This window comes from Piliocolobus tephrosceles, chromosome 10 (assembly GCF_002776525.5).
Source record: "Piliocolobus tephrosceles isolate RC106 chromosome 10, ASM277652v3, whole genome shotgun sequence".
NCBI lineage: Eukaryota > Metazoa > Chordata > Mammalia > Primates > Cercopithecidae > Piliocolobus > Piliocolobus tephrosceles.
The window spans coordinates 11,280,535-11,296,484 of record NC_045443.1 but is presented as its reverse complement, the minus strand read 5'-3'; the positions used below and the strand labels follow the sequence as shown (position 1 = coordinate 11,296,484).

Sequence of the window (15,950 nt, the reverse complement as noted above, 5' to 3'; positions counted from 1 at the left end):
TATGGAAACTCCAACTCTACAAAAAATTAAAAAAATTAGCTGGCGTGGTGGTGTATGCCTATAGTTCCAAATACTTGAGAAACTGAGGCAGGAGGAATGCTTGAGCCCAGGCACTCAAGGTTGCAGTGGACTATGATCCTGCCACTGTACTCCAGCTTGGGTAATAGGGAGATTCTGACTCAGAAGAAGAAGGAAAAAGAAGTGTAAGTTCTCACTGGTGTCTTAAATATCAAGTAAAACAGGATGAAATCAATAATTAACAATCTTTGGTTCCTGCCTATAGCAAACAGGTCAAATGGAAGGTAGTTACACAAATAGTATATTAACTCCTAAGAAAATGAACCAAAGACAGTTTTATTATTATCTTTTTTGTTGTTGTTGTTGTTTTTTGAGATGGAGTCTTGCTCTGTCTCCCAGGCTGGAGAACAGTGGTGTGATCTCGACAACCTACAACCTTCAACTCCTGGGTTCCAGTGATTCTCCTGGTGCAGCCACCTGAGTGGCTGGGATTATAGGCATGCATCAGCACACCTGGCTAGTTTTTGCATTTCTAGTGAATACAGGGTTTCACTGTATTGGCCATGCTGCTTTCGAACTCCTGACCTCATGTGATCCACCTGCCTCGGCCTTCCGAAGTGCTGGGTTCACAGGCCTGAGCTACTCCACCGGCCTACCATCTGCTTTTTATAGGTGAGTGCACTGAGGCAGGGAGTAGTTGTAAAATGGAGTCTCAGATCATAGGTTTACCAAGCAAGGAATCTGGTTTCCTGTCCTGGCAGTATGACTCCAAGATCGCCTCTTAGAAACCATTATACTATAAAAACTGAAAAGAAATAAAATCCAAGATTGGAGACTGATTTTAACATCTATTCATCTTAAACCATTAAGTAATCAAAAATAAATTATATAGAGGAAAATAAAACAGAATATTATACACAGAGAAGTGTAGACTCTTCAGTGGAAAACACTTTTAAGTGCCCAAAGAATAGTTATAAAATTGCTGAGTATTTTAATTAAATAACTAGTATTGAAGTATTAGGCTCAAGAGAATAACTTAGTCAAAGGCCTAAACATGAGAGATTAAGTTTGATAAGCATTGAAAATGTGCTGAAAAACCCGAGTAAGAAAATTATTTTTTCATTTTAGCAATTATACGACAGTAATTTTTCCCAATCATGAGTGGTGTGTGTGTGTGTGTGTGTGTACGTGTTTGTGTTAATGAGCATGTTAACAATAAGTTATACAAAAGCATTAGTTAGCAGCAACCAGATTTTAAGGAATATTGGCCTTCCTGGGCTTCCCAAGAAAACTTTGTATGCTTTTGGTAGGAAAAGTTGGAATTCACTAAATCTGGCATTGAAAAAAATGAAGATTCAACAGTGGTCATGATTCTAGTTTTGACCAAGCTTCATATAACAGTGTAGGCATCCGATGTATGATTTATGTATTAGAATAGAAAATTTCCTTAACAACTGCCATTGTGAATACAAATTATGGAGAGTTTAAACAAGGAAAAAATTACAAAATGATGAATAAGAATATGACCCCATTTACATGCTAGTAAATGAGAATTCAGCTTTCACTTCAACATTCAAAATGTATGAAACATTTTATCTTACAACAAGGGCATATTATTTAAATAGGAGTTAATTTGAACTGTTTTGGAAATTATCATGTTTTCTATTAAGATAGCCTTGAACTCATTCAATAGCATGCCCCAGTGGTTTCCATTTTGACATTAGTCAGAGAATTTTTTTTCTTTTTTCTTTTTTTTTTGAGATGGAATCTGGCTCTGTTGCCCAGGCTGGGGTGCAGTGGTGTGATCTCAGCTCACTCCAAACTCCTCCTCCCGGGTTCACGCCCTTCTCCTGCCTCAGTCTCTCTAGTAGCTGGGACTACAGGGGCCTGCCACCACGCCTGGCTAATTTATTTGTATTTTTGGTAGAGAGGGGATTTCATTGTGATAACCAAGATGGTCTGGATCTCCTGACCTCTTGATCCGCCCACCTCGACCTCCCAAAGTGCTGGGATGACAGGCGTGAGCTACCGTACCCAGCCAGTCAGAGAATGTGAAAGAACAAGAACATTACTGCACAACCAGAAATCAAGTGCACATAAAAATTAAGATCAGGACCTTAAAGGGAATCTTGTCCATTGATATTGGGCCTGCCTTAAAAAAATTCAGACATGGTATGTTTATTACTACTCCTTTTTTTTTTTTTTCTATAGCAGCAATGGTAGAATTCGTATTTTCCCATGGGCAACTTCATTATGCTTATAGACTCTTTTTATATTTCAACATTTCTTTTTCTTTGAGTCCTTTTAAGGAGTTGTTAAACAATGCTGAAATTTGCCTTTCAGGGTGCCGTTAACGAATCATGTTTTCTCAAAGTAATTTGACATAATGTTTGGTTAAAGTAAATATATCTAGTATAATTACACTTGTTCATAACAAAAGAGTATTTAAAACTTTAAGAAAAAGGATTAGAAAAACTAATAAAGGAATATGAATAAATATGTAATTCATTATTAATGTGCATGAAATAGTCATAGAATTTAAACAGAATAACAGTTTTTAAATAAATGATATGTTCTAAATTATAATCGAAAAAGGCTTATAAAATGTTAAGCTTAATATTTTATATAAATATAAAGGTATAAAAACTAGTCTGATGTTACTTATTTTGGAAAGCATATGAAGTAATGGGAATTTTCATACACTAGTCCCAGAATTGTAAATCAGTGCAATTACATTGAGTATGGCATTATCTGATTAAGACGATGGATCTCATTCGAAGACTCAGTATTTGCACTCTTATAAGAATACATACGCACACACATGCATATCACTGAGTTTTATTAGCTAAAATTGAGAAGTCTCTCAAATTTCCATCAGTGATAAAATGTATAAATAAATTATGGCACACTTGTACAACAGAATACTATACAACAATCAAAATCAACCAATTAGAGAGACATGTTTACAAAGAAGATAAATAACAAGGAAACTGAACAAAGTTGAACTACATAGATATGAGAGATACTAAGATGGAAAAAAGATTCAGTATAATTCCATTCATATAAAGTATACAAAAATATATTTGTAATGAATTGCCATTTATTACATTGTTGTCAAAATTCTAAAGTGAGACATATGAGTGATTATCATAACAATTGGGATAGTAGGGATGGAGGAAACAAAATGGAAATGATATCAACGGGAAGGCCTATATGGGGAGTGTCTGGATTGCTGGCAAATTATATTTTATGACCAAGATGTGGTATCTCTTAATGCTATATTTTTTTCTTTACTGTACATTTAGGCTTTAATTCTTTATATATCTGTTTCACAATAATGAAAATATTTAAAAAGCAGAAACATATAATAAATGAATGCATATAAAATAGGCTGAAAAAACATATTCTTATAGACATCATTGTAATTAGAGTTTTTGCTGAATAAAGAAGAATAGAACATTATGACAGAAATATCAGATAAAATTTTAAACTTTTCTTTAAATTAATTTAAAAAAGAAAGAGATAAGCAGGAAGTCTACGTCCACATTCTTAATGTTATTCTTACTTTGAAACATCAGATTTTGAGCTTCTGTATTTTACCAAACACCTTTTTTTTCTTATTTCCAATTTAATTATTTATGAAAACATTTCAATGTGGCAGAAATTAGTTAATTTCCAATAAATTATGATAATATAGACATTAAATATACAGGACAATTTTTCTAAATTTATTCCTAAGTGAAATAATTCTGCACATACTTTTACCATTCAAAGATTATAACACCATGCTTGTATACACATGTGTGAGGAAAAATATTTTGATAACACAAATTTTTTGAATATTAGAGAAAAATTAGTAGAAAGATAATTTTGTTAAGGCATAAAACATATTTATTGTAACTACTTTGACTGCTATAGTAAAATCACCGAGATTTTGTGACCGTAGCTGAGAAGGTAAATAAGCAGTCAAGAGAATTTAACTTGGTAATGATGCTATTAAAAGATGAAATGCAGTTTATACACTCTATAAGTGCACAGAGTATTTGTTTAAGTTCATATGAAAGTGGAAAAAATTTAAACAGCCAAAAAGAGAATATTCTTTGCTAGAGGTCACTTTTGCCATAATTTTTAGAATATGATAAATGAAAAAAATCTCAAGTAAATCATTAGATATATGTTGGTTTCATGTTTTTCTTGATGAAATACTATATGAGGGTATTTTTCTAGCCCTGATTCTAAGATTAATGTAAGAATCGTGCCCAGCACCATGGCTCATGCCTGTAATCCAAGCACTTTGGAAGTCGAGGCTGGTGGATCACCTGAAGTCAGGAGTTCCAGACCAGCCTGGCCAACATAGTGAAACCCATTGTCTACTAAAAATATAAAAATTAGCTGGGTGTAGTGGTGGGCACCTGTAATCCCAGCTACTTGGGAGGCTGAGGCAGGAGAATGGCATGAACCCGGGAGGCAGAGCTTGCAGTGAGCCATCGCACCATTTCACTGCAGCCTGGGTAACAAGAGTGAAACTCCATCTGAAAAAAAAAAAAAAAAAAAAAAGTAAAGCCATGAGTAAGAATAATCGTGTTCTCCAATGACCCTTATCTCTAGTACTTTGAAAAGAAGACTCAAATCACATTTATTGAATAACATTCTCCCTTTTAGCTGACATCATCATCATTATTATCATCATCTACATTTACATGTATCTTAGTAAATGATTTATTTCTGAAATATTTACATACATAATTTGGATAATGTCTATATAATTTCTAAGAGATGTCATTATGGGAAAGTTATATTAGTAAACAGCAAATTTCAAGTCAAGCTGAATACTTTAGATTTGGAAAGTTAGGTATAGTGCAGTTTAAAATATTTTGCTTAAGAAAACAATTATAGATGATATTAAACTAATCTAAGGAACACTATAAAAATATTTTGATTTTAGTATAAATAAAATCACTTAATAAAAATAAATAAACCATTTCATGATCAAGCTCTTATTTCTAAAGAGAGGATTTTAGGCCTATATATATCAAACAGAAGTAAATCTTCCCTCATGTCTTCTCTATGTCATTTGGATAATGATGGAATTCAAAGGCACAGGCAACTGTTTCTACAACATAAGCAAAGTGAAAATTAATTCATGGAAAACAATGATGTAGCTGTTGTTGATGAACTATATTTTATCTATTGCAGTGATATTCTGAGATTCAGTGCTGTTCATTGAGTTCCCCTGTGAGCAAAGTTTGTGGTGAGGACACAGCAAAAGACCAGCTACTGTCTCCAGAAAGCTACTCACATCAACTTCATTTCCATTTTTTTTCAAATTAAAGGTAAATTCTAACATGAAGATTTTATTCTATTCTCTAACCAAAGCGTTGAGAAAAGAAGAAAATTGTTACCATTTTCATTTCTAATATACTGAAACAAAAAACAAAAAATTCAAAAAACCAAAAACACTGTAAAAAGAATATGGTGTTAAGAGTAGTTTGTTCAGTTCCCCCATGGAAAATGATTTATGGAAGGAGAATAAAAGATTATTCTGAACACAAAAGCAGTAAGACTGAAAACATGAATTATCAATATTGAGAATCCAATAGACAGAGTTAACCAGTTAGATGCAGTAGAAGAGAGAATTAGCAAATTGGAAAATAGCTACACAGAATAAAACATAGAGAGAAAGAGATGGAAAATACAAGGCTGGAGGGTAACACACTGATGCTACCATCAGAACACCTAATGTACTGCTGGAGTTCTGTCAGATTAGAGGAGAGAAAATTGCACAAGAGAAATGTTGTGAGGATTTTTCCAAAAGTGATAAAATGTATCCCTCCATATATTTTTTGTAATCTCAAACTTTAGACATGATAACTAAAACCAAATTAACAAAAAATAATAAAGGGCACCAAAGATCAATAGAAAATCTGAAAATAGTTAGAGGTAGAAGATAGAGTATGTTGAAAAGAACTGCATTCTAAATACAACCTGATTTCAACAGAAAATATGGAAGCAGGAATTCAAAGAAATCATGTCTTCTATGCATTTCCAAAGAGTAGTAGTAGACCTTCATAAAGAGAAATTGAAAATGCTATTTTTCTTATACAACAAAAATTACTGAAAATACAAAGTTGAACATGCAAGGAGCAACAACAATTAATGACAATGAAAAATAAGTGTGTAACTCTAAATTAATCATGACTGTATAAACCAGTAGTGTCTTGTTGGATTAAGTGTATAATTGATATATGCAAATAGCAATAAAAAGACTGGAGATAAAAGTGACAGGAATAAATTTAGTCAAACCATGGTTTGGGCTTTTCTATGACTGTGAGATAATCAAGGACCTTGTAATCCTATACCCAGCTGTATATATGCAAAGGAATTGTAGCAAATGATATGTGAAAGAATGTTCATTGTAGCATTATTCTAATAGCTCAAAAAATAAGCTGCCCATATGTGTATCAAATAAGGATGGATTCATAATTACAGTAAAATCATAAAATGGAAAAATCTAGACAAGTGAAAAGAAATGAATCACATGTACATGTACCTATGTGATGAAATTTCAGATACATGATGTTGAGCCCAGGAAGTCATGAATAAGAACATATAGGATTGTACCTCTACACAGTTCAAAGCAGGCCAAAACAAGCTACTGAATTTAGGATTGCATACCTAATTGGTAAAGTACAAAGAAAATTGAAAAAAATGATCATCATAAATTATGGATGTTGCTTATCACAGGTGTGAAGAAAGTTGTAGGGGATTGGGAAGTGGCATTGAGGTAAACCTAGGCTCTTAGCAATGTCCATGTCTTGCCCTATATAATGGTTACATGAGTGTTTATGATACATTGCTATGTTTTCCACTTTCATTTTAGCCCATTTCTAAATGTGCAATCTAGCTATAATATAAAAAATATTAATGAGGAGAAATGTTCCATGAAAATTATTATTACTCTGCTCATTATATACTGAATGGAAAAATCCACTATTTGTATACTTTCATGTATAACTCCAAAAGATTATAAGTAGAAGTGATCTGATTTTTGTTGCAACTTTTGGAAATTTGACATGATGTTAACTGCCAACCCCAGATTTCTCAGTAGGTTTTTCTTTTAGGTTTAATTATCCACTTCACATGACAAAACTTTGACATTCTCCATCTATTTCTCCCTTGGATCCAGAATTTCTAACACAAGAGTGGACATATTTCCCACAGTCTTGGTTTAGCAGAATATCTATATTGCTTATGGTTTTTCTAAAAGAAAAAATCCTCCCAAACTGCCTTAGATATTTGTGTCTCATATGTCTTTGGATTTCATTTTTCTAAGCTAGGTTTGGTGGGATGACTGCAGTGATTGGAGTTGGGCCACATACTGCATCTTGAAGCTAGTTAGAGTTTGGCTGATTTAGGCTAGATCAAGCAATGGCATTCTGACTCCATTAGTTTCTCATTCTTCTGGGAACACTGTACTAGTCAGATGATGTCCTCATGGAGAATAGAAAAGAGCAAGAAACTCCAATATGGAAGCCATCTTAAATCTCCGTGTAAAGTCTACTAGTTTCCTGCTAACTGAAGCAAATTTACACGACTGAATGCAGAGTCCAAGGTCAAGGTAGTCACTCTGCCTGTGATGGGAGGATACTGCAGGATTATATGACAAAGTGTAGGGAACTTAGAAATATTTACAAAATTGCTGAATAGTTTAATTAAATAATATTTAAACAAAAAGCAGACTTGAGACTAAATTTACCAGAAGCCTAAGCATGAGAAATATGTTTGATAAATATTATTCATTGTTCAACAACCCTGAGTGGAATACGAGTAATTCCACCTGGAGGACTAGTTTTCCGTTTGGGGAATTATAAGAAAATAATTCCTTCCATCCCCTAAGGTTGTGAGCATATGTGTGTCTATTAATCATTATCAGAAACCAGATTTTTAGGTGTATTGGCCTCCCAGGACTTTCCAAGATAATCCTGGATGATGTTGATAAAAGGTTTAGGTTCTGGTATTTACATTGTGTATTAAAAAAACATAATGGTATGATTCTAGTTATGACCAAGCTCCTTAAACAATTTAGACATTTACTGTTTGATACCTGTATTGGGTTTTAAAATTTCCCTATGTAACAACTGAAGATGCTGAACACAAATTATGGGGAGGTTAAACAAGTAAAAAAATTGCAAAACAATAAAAAAGAGTATTCCTTTATTTGCATACTAACACATAAGAATTCACTTCTTACTTCATCCTCAGTATAAAAAATTTCAGCATACAGCAAAGACAGACACTGTATGAAGAGGAATGAATTTGAGCTGTTTTGAGAATAACAATATTTTCTATTTCTATAAAGACAGCTTTGGCTTCATCCATTAGCATATGCTGGTGTTTTCCTGTTGACATTAACCACTGAATTTAAAGGCAGAAATTGTTATTGCACATTTAGAAATCAAGTGTTTATTGAATTTCAGGTCTGGCTGTTAAAGGAATCACAACCACTGTTATTAAGCCGGCATTTTTTTCTTTCTTTATGTTTGTTAAAACACGATATGATTTCTGCTTATTATTTTATCAGTTCTGGTATTGTTTACATTTGTTCTTGGAAATGCAGCCAATAGCATCATAGCTCTACTAAATGTCGTTGACTGGGTTAAGACACAAAAGATCTCCTCAGCTGACCAAATTCTCACTGCTCTGGTGGTCTCCAGAATTAGTTTATTCTGGGACACATTAGTGTATTGGTATACAACTGTGTCTAATTTCACTTTATTTAGTTTAGAAGTAGGAATTGTTGCTTCTAATGTCTCGACAATAAGCAAACATTTCAGAATCTGGTTGCTACTAGCCTCAGCATATTTTGTTTGCCCAAGATTTGACAATTTCTGCAACCTTATTTTTCTCCACCTAAAGAAGAGGATTAAGAATGTTGTTCTGGTGATACCGTTGGGGCCCTTGGAATTTTCGATTCATAATCTTACTGTGGTAACCACGGATGAGAGTGTGTGGACAAAAGAATATGAAGGAAATTTGTCTTGGAAGATCAAATTGAGAAATGCAATACACCTTTCAAACATGGCTGTACCCACACTAGCAAACTTCACACCCTTCACTCTGACACTAATATCTTTTCTGCTGCTAATCTGTTCTCCGTGTAAACATCTCAAGAAGATGCAGCTCCATGGCAAAGGATCTCAAGATCTCAGCACCAAGGTCCACATAAAAACTTTCCAAACTGTGATCTCCTTCCTCATGTTATTTGGCATTTACTTTCTGTGTCTAATCACATCAACTTGGAATACTAGGACACAGCAGAGCAAACTTGTGTTCCTGATTTGCCAGACTCTTGCAGTCATGTATCCTTCCTTCCACTCATTAATCCTGATTCTGGGTAACAGGAAGCCAAAACAGACCTTTCTTTTCATTTTGGGGCCAGTGACATGCTGAGTGAAATAACAGAAACCCTCAACTCCGTAGATTCACAAGGGGTGCATCGTGTGTCTTCTAGAAGAAAACAAACTGATAGTATCTGGAATATTTTATATTCCCATTGGTTTTTCCATAGTGTATGTATTTGAGTAATTTCAAAACAGATACCTAGAAAAGTCATATATGTATATATACGTGTGTGTGTGCGCGCTCACACGTGTATGAATAACAACATTGACCATAAACTACGAAGCTGAGTATATTTCACATATATATGTATGTATACTTTATGATAGTTCATCATGTGATATTTCATGTGAAGAATTTATTATCTCTCCTTATAATTAAGAACTTACAGTTTTTATCAGGACGTCATTTCTCTTTTCCATTGTAATTTGTACCACATATATGTACTTAACTGTCATTGTTTGAACCTCTAATTTTTTGGATGGTAAAAACATTCGATTCTAAATCAATGATGAGAATGTATCTTTGGGGCAGGTTTTATTTTATTATGAATTCTTATTTTATGTTTTGCAGAAAGTGAGTAGAATTTTTGTTAGATAATGATGCACACTATAAAATTTGAGTGACAAACATATGTAAATTTTGTATATGTATACCAAAAACAGTACTAAAGTATACTAGGTTTAATACCAGTATGTGAATAGCTTAGAAAAGAAACACCATTTCTATAATAGAAATGAAGAAACATGATCATGATAATTTCAGTGCTGTTGTAATTTTTTATGTGTAGTTAGAAAAGTCATTTCTTATACTTTTTGAATTAAAGAAAACTTCTTTTGAAGTTGACACCTGATGTCAAGTATTTCAATTTATTTTGTTTAGACACCTCTGAGCCCCTGAATTTTCAGTGTTCTCCTTTATCTCCCATTCCTAATATTCCTCAAAAAAATTCAAATATTCCCTCTCTTAAAAAAATCTCAATTTAAAGAGGTTATAGAAACTATGGATCATAATTGAATGAAACATTCTGAAAATGTTAAAAATCATCTGTCAAATCTATATAATGATGACAGGAAATGTATTAATGATATGTTTTATTGGGGGTGGGCTGTAAGCTGAGGCTCCTCAGACATCTCTTTCTGTTTTTAGTTTGTTTTCCCCCATAGTTTCTCCAGCATTTGGCTCAAGGCGCCAAGGGCACATGTGACAAGAAGGTGCCGGCTTTTTAAACCTTGGCAGTTCTTCTGTGTCAGTTCTTAGACAGACAATACATTAAAACAAATCATGAAGGCCCGTTTCGAAGGGTAGGGGAATAAGCCTCCATCTATTCATGTGAGGTGTGTCGAAGCACTTGGACATGTTTTCAAACTACCAAATTTGATAATTCAGAAATGTGCTCCCTTTTCCAACTTCATCCTGATACAAATGTATGATCTCTGGATGCTGCCAATATTCTCCTCAATTCCATCACGAGCCTTTCTCCATAATTCAGAATCTGTAGACTAAGCTGTAAAACTAATGACTGTCAATGTATTCTACATGAAATAGTTGGCCAGAGAAAGAGAAAAGCATGATAAGTAGTAAAAATATATACACATTTTTGCTTACACTAATGATCCAATAACACCCATAGGACCAAGCCTCCCACAGATACTTTCTATAAATTCTGGATAAAATATTTTAAAAACAGCCATCCATAGGCAATGGAGAATGAACGAAAGAGGCGGATACTGGAGAGTGGTCGGCACTTGGAACAAGGGAATAGCAAAGAGTGAGTTTCCTGATTTTATAGCTGGCCCTAGTGTGCACCATGCAGAGGACTAGAACATCAGTAGAAAAGCTGTAGACTTACTGGGTTGAAATAACAGAGCACTGAGTTTGGGATAACATGAGCAGCAGGAGGTCAGGAGAAAATCTGAGAAAGAAGACAGCCAGAAAATGGGAGCTCCAACTACTGAATATAAACTACCCAAACTACTGAATATAAACTATCCAAAGCTTTGGCTGGTCCCTATACCATGCATGTGTAGGGCAGACTTCATGTAGCCCAGCTAAAATAATTAAATTGAGATTTCAGTTACCATCAAGCACAGTGAAGACAGAGATAACAACAAAACACATTACTTTAGGCAAAGATACTCCTTTCTTGAAAACCCAAACTACATTCCATTACCTTACATAACAGTCATATTCCTTGTCCATTCTTGTTTCTAGCATGGTTCTAACTCCTACTTTTATTCATTACATTAATCAAAGTAATTCTCTTTCCTAGAGAAAACTGTAAGTTAAGTAATTGGAGTCTATTAAAAATAACTTTTTTGGCAGATGTGCAAAATTATCAAGCACATATATTACAACTTTCTATAGTCATATACATTCTTTTTACACTTGCTTGAATTGGTCTACAAAACTCCCTTGTTTGTTAATGTAGTCCAAACAAATAACCATTCCATAAAATATAAGAATAAAAGTTACATGTACTTATTTTTATTATATAACCTATGATTGCTGACCACATTTCAGTATTCCACTTTACCTAGAAATTATCCAAAGATTTTCATGAACTCACTGAATTTAATGTTAGTCTAAGGTCTTAAACTGAACTAGGAATATTGGAAATTAAATTTAAGCTGACAGACTACAGAAAATAATTACTGTCAATTTGTGGAATTTTTCATAATTTTTGTTCAGTTTATTTGAAAACACAATTTTATATTTTTTGGTATTTTAACATTATATGGGCATATTAGTTTACCTTATCTGTAAACAGATATAGGAAGTTTAGGATTTTCTTTTTTTTTAATTTATTTTTAGTTTTGTGGATACATATTAGGTGTATATATCTATTTGATACATGAGATACATTGATACAAGCATGCAGTATCACATAATGAAGAATGGGGTAGCCATCCCCTCAAACATTTACTCTTTTTTGTTTACAAACAATTCAGTTATGCACTTTTAGCTATTTTAAAATGTGCAACTAAATTATCATTTACTATAGTCACTCTGCTCTACTATCAAATAGTAGGTCTTATTCATTCTTTTTTTTTTTTGTAATCATTAATCAGACACACCTTCCCTTTAAACCCCACTACCTTTCCCAGCCTTTGTTTACCATCCATGTACTCTCTATGTCCATGAGTTCAATTGTTTTGATTTTTAGATCTCTCAAATAAGTGAGAATGTGCAATGTTTGCCTTTCTGTGCAAGCATTACAGTTGTTTCTGACATATTGAACTTAATATAATAATCTCCAATTTTATCCATATTGCTGCAAATGACAGGATCTCATTTTTTTAATGGCTGAATAGTACTCCATTGTATATGTGTACCACATTGTCTTTATCTATTCATCTGTTGCTGGACACTTAGGTTGCTTCCAAACCTTGGCTATTGTGAACAGTGCTACAAGAAACATGGGAGTGTAGATACCTGTTTGAAACACTTATTTCCTTTCTTTTGGGTATATGCCCAGAAGTGAGATTGGAAAATATGGTAGCTCTAGTTTTAGTCTTTTGAGAAAACTTTCAAGTGTTTTCTATAGTGGTCATACTAATTTATATTCCCACCTGCAGTGTGCAATAGTTCCTGTTTCTCCACATCCTCACCAGCACTTGTTACTGCCTGTCTTTTGGATATGAGCTGTTTTAACTGGGATGAGATGATATCTATCTCATTTTGGTTTTGGTTTGCATTTCTCTGATGATCAATGATGTTGAGCGCATTTTCATATGTTTGTTTGACATTTGTGTATCTTCTTTTTAGAAATGCCTGTTCAAGTATTTCACCCATTTTTTGATCAGTTTGTTAGGTTTTATTTCCTATACAGTTGTTAAAGCTCCTTTTATATTCTGGTTATTAATCCCTTGCCAGATGAGTAATTTGCAAATATTTTCTCCCATTCTGTGGGTTGTCTCTTCACTTTGTTGATCATACCCTTTGCTGTGCAGAAGTTTTGTGTTTTTTTTTAACTTGATGTGATCCCAATTGTGCATTTTTGACTTGGTTGCCTGTGCTTGTGGGGTATTACTACTCAAGAAATTTTTGCTCAAGCCAATGTTCTGGGGAGTGTCTCTGATGTTTTCTTATGGGAGCTTCATGGTTTGAGGTCTTAAACATACATCTTTAATCCATGTTGATTTGATATTTGTATAGACGTTTAGGTCTAGTTTCATTCTTCTGCATATGGATATTCAGTTGTCCCAATACTATTTATTGAAGAGACTGTCTTTTCCCAGTGTATATTCCTGGCATCTTTTTCAAAAATGATTTCACTGTAGGTGTGTGCATTTGTTTCCAAGTTGTCTGTTCTGTTCCATTGGTCTATGTATCTGTTTTAATGCCAGACTTGTTTTGTGATCTAACATGTGGTCTGTTCTTGGGAATAATCCATGTGTTGAAGAAAATAATGTTTATTCTGCAACTTTTGGATGAAATATTATGTAAGTATCTAATAATCAATTTGTTCCATAGTGCAGGTTAAGTCTGATTTTTTTTGTTGATTTTCTGTCAGGAGGACAGTGTCTGAAAGTGGAATGTTGAAGTCTCCATCTATTATTGAATTGGGGCTCTTCTCTTTGATTTGCTCTAATAATATTTGCTTTATATATCTGGGTGCTCCAGTGTTGAGAGCATATATATTTACAATTGCTATATCTTTCTGGTGAATTGACACTTTTGTCCTTATATGGTGACCTTCTTAATCTCCAGATAGTTTTTGTCTTGAAATCTATTTTGTCTAATATTAGTATAGGTACTCTACTTTTTTTTGGTTTCCATTGCCGTGGAATATCTTTATCCATCCCTTTATTTTCTGTTTGTGCATGTCTTAATGGGTGAAGTGTGTTTTTTACAGGCAACAGATTGGAGTTTTATGATGTTGTTGTTTTCTGTATTTCCATTTAGCCAGACTATGTCTTTTGATTAGAGAGTTTAGTCGATTTACATTCAATGTTATTAATGGTAATAAGGTCTTACTTCTGTCATTTTATTATTTGTCTTCTTGTTATGTTGGAGTCTGCTATTCTTTCCTTCCTTTCTATTTTTCTTTAGTGAAGGTTATTTTCTCTGGTTATATGATATAGTTTTTTGCTTTTTATTTTTTGTGTATCCATTCTATGCTTTTAGGTTTGAGATTACCATGAGGCTTGCAAATGCTATCTTCTAACCCGTCATTTCAGACTAATAACAATTTAGTGTGGTTTACATAAGCAAACAATCAATCACAAAAACAAAACAAATGAGGACTCTGCACTTTAACTCCAGCTTCTCAGGTTTTAACTTTTTGTTTTCACTATTTATATCTTATTGTACTCTCTATGTCTTCAAAGGTTGTTGTAGCTATTTTTTAAAATTATACTTTAAGTTCTGGGATACATGTGCAGAACACGCAGGTTTGTTACATAAGTATACATGTGCCATGGTGGTTTGCTGCACCCATCAACCCATCATCTACATTAGGTATTTCTCCTAATGCTATCCCTAGCTCTCCACACTCCAAAAGGCCCAGGTGTGTGATGTTCCCCTCCCTGTGTCCGTGTGTTCCCATTGTTCAATTCCCACTTATGAGTGATAACGTGCGGTGTTTGGTTTTCTGTTCCTGTGCTTGTTTGCTGAGAATGATGGTTTCCAGCTTCATCCATGTCCCAGCAAAGGACATGAACTCATCTTTTTTTAGTATTCCATGCTATACATGTGCCACATTTTCTTTATCCAGTCTATCATTGATGGGCATTTGGGTTGACCCAGGTCTTTTATATTGTGAACAGTGCTGCAATAAACATACATGTTCATGTGTCTTTATAGTAGAATGATTTATAATCCTTGGGATTTGTACCCAGTAATGGGATTGCTGGGTCAAATGGTATTTCTAGTTCTAGATCCTTGAAGAATCACCACACTTAGTATTTTGGGATGCGTTCCATCAATACCTACTTTTGAGTACGAAGGTTTTTGAGGGTTTTTAGCATGAAAGGGTGTTGAATTTTTTGATGGCATTTCCTGCATCTATTGAAATAATCATGTGGTTTTTGTCATTGGTTCTGTTTATGTGATGGACTATGTTTATTGATTTGCATATGTTGAACAATCCTTGTATCCCAGGGATGAAGCCAACTTGATCGTGGTGGATAATTTTTTTGATGTGCTACTGAATTTCGTTTGCCAGTATTTTATTGAGGATTTTTACATTCAGGTTCATCACGGATATTGGCCTGAAATGTTCTTTCTTTGTTGTTGTGTCTATGCCAGGTGTTGGTCACGATAATGCTGCCCTCATAAAATGAGTTAAGGAGGAGTCCCTCTTTTTCCATTGTTTTAAATAGTTTCAGAAGAAAGAAAAATAGTTTTAAATAGTTTCAGCTGCTCTTCGTACCTCTGGTAGAATTTTATTGTGAATTCATCTGTTTCTGTGCTTTTTTTTTTTGGTTGGTAGGCTGTTAATTACTGCATCAATTTCAGAACTTCTTATTGGTCTATTCAGGGATTAGACTTCTTCCTGGTTTAGTTTCAGGAGGGTGGATGTGTCCAGG

General features: G+C 33.9%; 1 protein-coding gene across 1 annotated transcript; it reads left to right on the top strand.

Moving 5' to 3' along the window:
* Window positions 1-8,583: 8,583 nt before the first annotated feature.
* On the top strand, window positions 8,584-9,498 carry LOC111552059 (taste receptor type 2 member 64-like; the record flags this gene model as incomplete). The annotated part of the gene is given in 1 exon segment (XM_023226151.1): window positions 8,584-9,498. A coding segment is annotated over 1 exon segment (915 nt), but the record flags the coding sequence as incomplete, so codon positions are not given.
* Between the last annotated feature and the right edge of the window lie 6,452 nt (window positions 9,499-15,950).